Below are 6,221 nucleotides of genomic sequence, written 5' to 3'. Positions count from 1 at the left end.
CCCCATTTTTTATCTCATTAAATCTTTAATTATCCTATTCATCCAATGCATCAGGTTTTTTTATCCCAACCAATGTATCAGTTTCTGCAATTATAGTATCTACCTTCAACTTGTAATAATTAATATGCCGCTGATAATTCTTTTGTCAAATTCAAATATCCGATCTGATGCTGAAATTTTTTGTCCGTGACAAACATTTTTGAATGGTAGGTGGTTCCTTTCATTTTGAACAGAAAAACAAGTTTTAACACCTCAATTCAATGCTGGTTTCATTTTTTTTCAATTGTACTTTAACCAACAATTAATTATTCATTTTTCAATATTTTTTATTTTTTATTTTTTTTCAACGTCTCCTTACCCAGTCTCACCGTAATCTTTCCTGTGATCTTTCCTGTGGCAGCTGACAATTGGTATTGCCAATGATTTAAATCTCCAAATCTATATGAATTTTGTTTTCTGGAAAAACAGTAATATCTAACCAAAAAATGAAACTTGAAGGACAAAAACTTTTCGTAGCAACACCCTCCGAAAAATAATAACAGGGGACACTCAAAAGCCTATCATTCATTCCGAGTGAAGAATAACGTTGTACAAATGGGGACAGAAATAATAGATACATCATTAAATACACCTACTTGGAAACGAAACCTAGATGCACTTGGTAACAATGCCACAACATGACTTCGCACGTTGGCTTTACCAAGCAAGAATATCCCACAGGAGGGAGCCCATGAATAAGAATCGAAGCTAACCACGGACAGAAAAATGCTCAGTGTGATGAAGGTTGGGAAGAACTTTTAGCAGATTGCTCAGAAGCATGTGCAAGGCCTTGCAACATTCTCAATATCTCACTTGTGTCTTCCAAGTAATACTTGGCCTTGCTTGGTTTCTGCCCTACCGTGCAGGCGAAAACCTCAGCAACCGGCGACAGAGTCTCCCTCGCACTCATGATTACTTCAAACATGTCCTCATCTGATCTGTCATCACCAATGCACAGAACAAAGTCTGGAATTACTCCCTTTTCACGCATTGTTATGAGAAGACGTTCTGCTACAATTCCCTTGTTGACACCCTGCCATAAAAGATTGGAAAATAGTCATGCTTCATTATATAATTTGAAGCTCAAAAATGAAAACTCAGATAAATCGATGGCAGTAAACAAGGGAAATGGATTGTAGGGTGGGGGAGGACACCAAGGATATACAAAGATGATAAGGTTAGCTTTAACCACAATAGTTCAATGATATTTAGTAGAAGTACTCTGAAGATCTCGGATTGTTTCAAACAAAAGAGCGTCTAACATGATTATGTGAAACAAACAATCTTCCCCAAGATAGGATAATCTATCTACGTAATAAAGTAACCTAGTGCCCTTGAATACGACCACAGTCAGATCAAATTCACAGTTCATTTTCAAAGATTCCTTCCTACAATCATACTTCAAGAAGCATATGCATGAAACCATGTCTTGAAGAGTAAAGGATTGTACAGTTTAATCCCCTAGGGACAACCCTAGATGAACTGAAATTCTAAGGATAAATTTTGACCACCAACCTGGGGTTTAACTTCCACGATGTGAGGGCCACTTTTAACAGATACAGGTTCATTAGCAAGAACACTTTCCAGGTGGTCTAGAAGCTCCTTAGCCTGGCATGAACCAAAGTCACGGTCTGCATACTGATAGTTCCAAACTAAAGCACTTTCTTTGGCCTCAATGTTAGAACCATCTGTTGTTTCTGTGTATAATTGCATTACTGGCTCAGCAATCTGTTTCCAGTCAAAATCCGGGACAGAGAGACAAGTTTCCCATTCTGCAGCATTACTTGTCCTGGGGAAGAAAGGGATAACCCCAGAAATTAAGCATGAAAGCAAACACAACCAAAATAAAAATAAATAATGAAGAATGGTACCACATTTGGGACCAAAGAAAAATGGAAGTTAAATTCAACATGCACAGAAGTTAAAACTAGTGAAAGAAAACCAAAAGTAGACTATGAATGCACAATCATCATGAAAACATTTAAGCGACATACTTCAAAAAGTAACCATGTTCTGCAGCAATCCCTAGCCTTTCACATGACGAAAACCAATCAGTCAGAGTCTTTCTCTCCTTCCCACTAACAATGAAAACAACATTATCAGGGTCGCTGCAAAGGCTCTTCAAGATTCCAACAGCATCAGCACTTGGGGTCGTACTAATTGTTCCTGGCTGCATCATGGTACCATCATAATCCAAAAGAATTGCCCGGTGCTTGGTCCTCTTGTAAGCCGAAACAATATGCTCAACTGATAGCTTTCTGAAATTTGGATCTAAAGCAATTACCCGAAATCCTAGGCCAAAACCAATGCCCCAACACCTCCTTCTAAGATGGTCCCTACATGCTCTTTCCAAATCCTGCAAGAAGCTACGTGCCCAATATGCAACATCATGTGTGCTAACATACCTATAATGTTTCTCATGTCGCATCTGTTTCTCAGATTCCGGGATTACAAGGGCAGAATCCATAGCTTCGGCAACAGCATCAATGTTCCATGGATTCACTCGAATTGCCCCACTTAATGAAGGGGAGCACCCAATGAATTCAGATACCACCAGCATGCTCCTCTTTTGAGAAAATGGATTTATCCCCAAAATCTGGTCTAGTTTCTCATTTCCTTGTCGACAAATGACATATTCATAGGGTATAAGGTTCATACCATCTCTCACTGCTGTCACAAGACAACATTCTGCAATTATATAATAAGCTATTCGCTCATAGAATTTGAGTGGTGTGTCAATCAAGATAACAGGTGTGTATCCAGGCCTTCCAAATGTATCATTAATCCTTTTTACAGTGGCATAAGTTTCACTTTGTACCTCCTGTACATCCTTCCCTCGTCCTCTTGCAGGATTTGCAATTTGGACCATAACAACTTGTCCCCTCTTATCTGGATGTTGGTACAGCAATTGCTCCATGGCCAAAAGTTTTAAGCTGATTCCTTTGAAGATATCCATGTCATCAACGCCAAGCATCACAGTTTGACCTCTGAACTGGTCTCGTAATTCTGAGACCTTATTCTCCGTCTCAGGAAGATTCATGACAGATTGAAGTTGGCCAATATGGATTCCAACAGGAAGAATCTTGATACTAACAGTTCTACCATAATACTCAAGGCCTATGTAGCCCCGCTTGGATTGATAAGAAAGCCCGAGCATTCTACTGCAACATGAGAGAAAGTGCCTTGCATAATCAAAAGTATGAAACCCGATAAGGTCAGAGTTCAAAAGAGCTCTAAGAAGTTCATCCCTCACAGGAAGTGTTCGGTAAATCTCAGAGGAAGGGAATGGACTGTGGAGGAAGAATCCTAGCCTCGCCCTGTTAAATCTCTTCCTCAAAAATGTTGGCAGAACCATCAAATGGTAGTCATGAACCCAGACAAAGTCATCATCAGGGCTAATGACTTCCATTACTTTATCTGCAAATATCTTATTCACGGAAACATAAGCTTGCCAAAGAGACCGATCAAATCGACCACCAAGATCAGGTGACAGTGGAAGCATGTAGTGAAATAAAGGCCATAGATGCTGTTTGCAGAACCCATGATAGAATTTGCTGAAAAGCTCAGGAGGTAGGAACGTGGGTACACATTTGAAAGTGTCAAGCAAATACAGAGCAACATCGTCCTGCTCGCTCACATCAATTTCTTCTTTAAGACACCCAATATAGATCACCTCTACATCATCGCCTAGGCCATCTTTCAGCTGTAAAAGAAGAGAGTCCTCATCCAAGGTAAAATCCCACTTACCATCATCTTTTCTGTGAGCTTGCAAAGGAAGCTGGTTACCAACAATAATCATCCTATCTTGAGAGATGGAGGAGGGAGCATCAGAGCCAGCACTGTTGCTCTCATCATCTAGTTCTGAAAGTACCCCAGCAACAGTCGCCACTCGAGGAAGCCTCTTCTTCTCCCGACCAAAAGTTGGGGAATCGCAGGAAGTAAGCTCAAACAAGTTAGAATAAGACCTAGATACCATTATGATCTTTTATGGCAACAAAGGCCCTTCGGTAGACAAGATTACCCACGCAGACTCCTCACAATCAAATTCTTCAAACTTCCACAAGAAGAATGATATTCCTGAAATATGTAAACGAATTCAACATCATTTCCTGCAATAATTAGGAAGCCTAGCCATATCGAAGTAAAAGGTATGGTACTTGAAAAGCCTATTTAGAAGTTTCAGTCAACTCTCTCATCATCTCTCATCATTACAAAATTTATCTTCGAGTACAGTTCTAGATAAACGCAGCAAGTAAATTGGCATGCAGCAAAGAGATGATACAAAAGAATGAGAGAAATATGATATTCAACTAAACAAGCCTGTAAAAATACATATATCAAATTCAGAAGATCTAAGAGAGAATGTCTAAATATATTAATTGACTTATAATTACCCCCCATGAGCCAAAATCTAACAAACTACTAAAACTTAGACACCACGAAAGCATCAAGCATCACTGAGGATTCGAATGGTATTAAGATGGTTGTATAAAAGCATATATCAATTCAAGAAGAAAGCTAAATCCAAATGAATGATTTAACACATCTTTCATTGACAATGACAGAAGCTCGGAAAAAGCAAGATCAACTTCCCGAGCCAGAGAAAGTGCATAGATGTGAGAGAGTGAGAAATGCAGCGTTAGAATAATTACAAGGACCAAAAAAAAAAAAAAAAGACAGCTGATTTTACAAGAGCAAGCATGGTAGATGGAGATCCAACACAAATCTCACTTAGTTTTTGTCGCTCATAAGCTAAGACTGAATCCTCAATATGATATATTTCAATAATATAGACCAAAAATATTATATAATACCTTTACCTTAAAAACAAAATTAGAATCAATAATAGCTTTTCATTATTTGACGCCATCAATTTCTCCCGAGGCTAGAAAATTCACGTGAGATTGACAAATTAATCAATTTTTAGGGCAAAACCCTCCCACTGAGATCATAATATTTTTGGCATCACTAAAATAAACTTATAGCAATTATTATGCTTCAGCAGTTGAACCAGAGCGCACTTTGAAATACCGAAAGTCAAGGAACTCAGTTTCAGTTACTCAGTTTGAAAGTTTAGCTTCAACTACTAAAGCAATGTCAAGATTTGCCATTCACTTACCAAGTGAAAAAAGAAACTTATTGAGCCAAAAAATATAATATGTAGACAAAAAAAAATTACGGAATCATAGCAGAAGAAAGTGGAAACGGAGCATAGAAACAGAAACCAAAGCACAGTAAAAGTGGGGAGGAAGCAGGTCAGACTTACACGATCGAAGATCTAATGGGGATTCCTGCGTGTGAATAACAAGAGACTGACACTGACACTGACACTGAGATTAAGCAAGATTAAGCCGTGAGCAACAGGGACTGAGAGATCGAAAGGCAGAGCTGGAGCTTCAGAGAAAGAGCCAAGAGAGATTGATGGAGTTTGTGGGTGAGGCGCCGGACAAGTGAGGGACAAAGGGAGTAACGTCGTGAATGGTGAGGATGGCTAGGGTTTGAGTTTATGGAGCTTTATTGATGAAGATGGTAAGTGTAAATTCAGACTTTGAAGCACCAAATTCAAGAAATCCCCTATCCCGTACCTCATACACAGCTTTACTGAAGCAAAAGAAGCTGCATCATTTATATGACCGAAGCATGAAGAAGAGGAAAACCAGCCTTCACATATACACGGCCAAGATCAATCTCAAATATGGGGGAAAAGGCCAAATGAACTGCACGAACACAGTGCTTCCCGCCGGCGCTTGTTGCCGGAGGAGAAGGACGATGGAAGAGACACAGAGAATGGAAGAAAAAGATCAACGAGTCAGAAGCAAGACTGAAAGAGAAAGACAAAGACAGGGAGAACTGCGCTTAGCGTAAGATTAGAGCACGGAGAGATGCCAAGGAAACAGTAACTAAAAGCTAACAGTAACAAACTAGTGGAGTGGAAGAATTTCAGCGTCCTCTGACAGAAATAAAATTTAGAATTGCTCAAACTTGCAATTGACCCCTCGTAACTAAATTATGATTTTAAAGTATTTTTATAGTATACAAAATAAATATACAGATGAGTCTGTTTTATTTTGTAAAAAAATACTTTTAAAAAATACTTTTCTATCTTATCAAACACTCTTTAAATCTTTCTACCAAAGTCCTTAAACTTTTGTGAATTAATACTTGTCACTATTTAATTTTCC

At 38.8% G+C, this 6,221-nt stretch overlaps 1 protein-coding gene across 1 annotated transcript; it reads right to left on the bottom strand.

Annotated features, from left to right (window-relative positions):
• Nucleotides 1–528: 528 nt before the first annotated feature.
• LOC114754664 (alpha,alpha-trehalose-phosphate synthase [UDP-forming] 5) lies at nucleotides 529–5,904 on the bottom strand. Its single transcript, XM_028943456.1, has 4 exons — nucleotides 5,306–5,904; nucleotides 2,034–4,116; nucleotides 1,555–1,828; nucleotides 529–1,072 (listed from the first exon to the last, which is right to left on the bottom strand). Exons 2-4 carry the CDS (start codon nucleotides 4,013–4,015, stop codon nucleotides 770–772), a joined length of 2,559 nt encoding a protein of 852 aa, XP_028799289.1. The 5' UTR covers nucleotides 4,016–4,116; nucleotides 5,306–5,904; the 3' UTR covers nucleotides 529–769.
• Between the last annotated feature and the right edge of the window lie 317 nt (nucleotides 5,905–6,221).

This window comes from Neltuma alba, unplaced genomic scaffold (assembly GCF_004799145.2).
Source record: "Neltuma alba isolate B1F8T4 unplaced genomic scaffold, ASM479914v2 tig00010174_pilon, whole genome shotgun sequence".
In the NCBI taxonomy this organism is placed as follows: Eukaryota; Viridiplantae; Streptophyta; class Magnoliopsida; order Fabales; family Fabaceae; genus Neltuma; species Neltuma alba.
The sequence above is the reverse complement of the archived record's forward strand: the minus strand, read 5'-3'. Positions and strand labels throughout refer to the sequence as shown.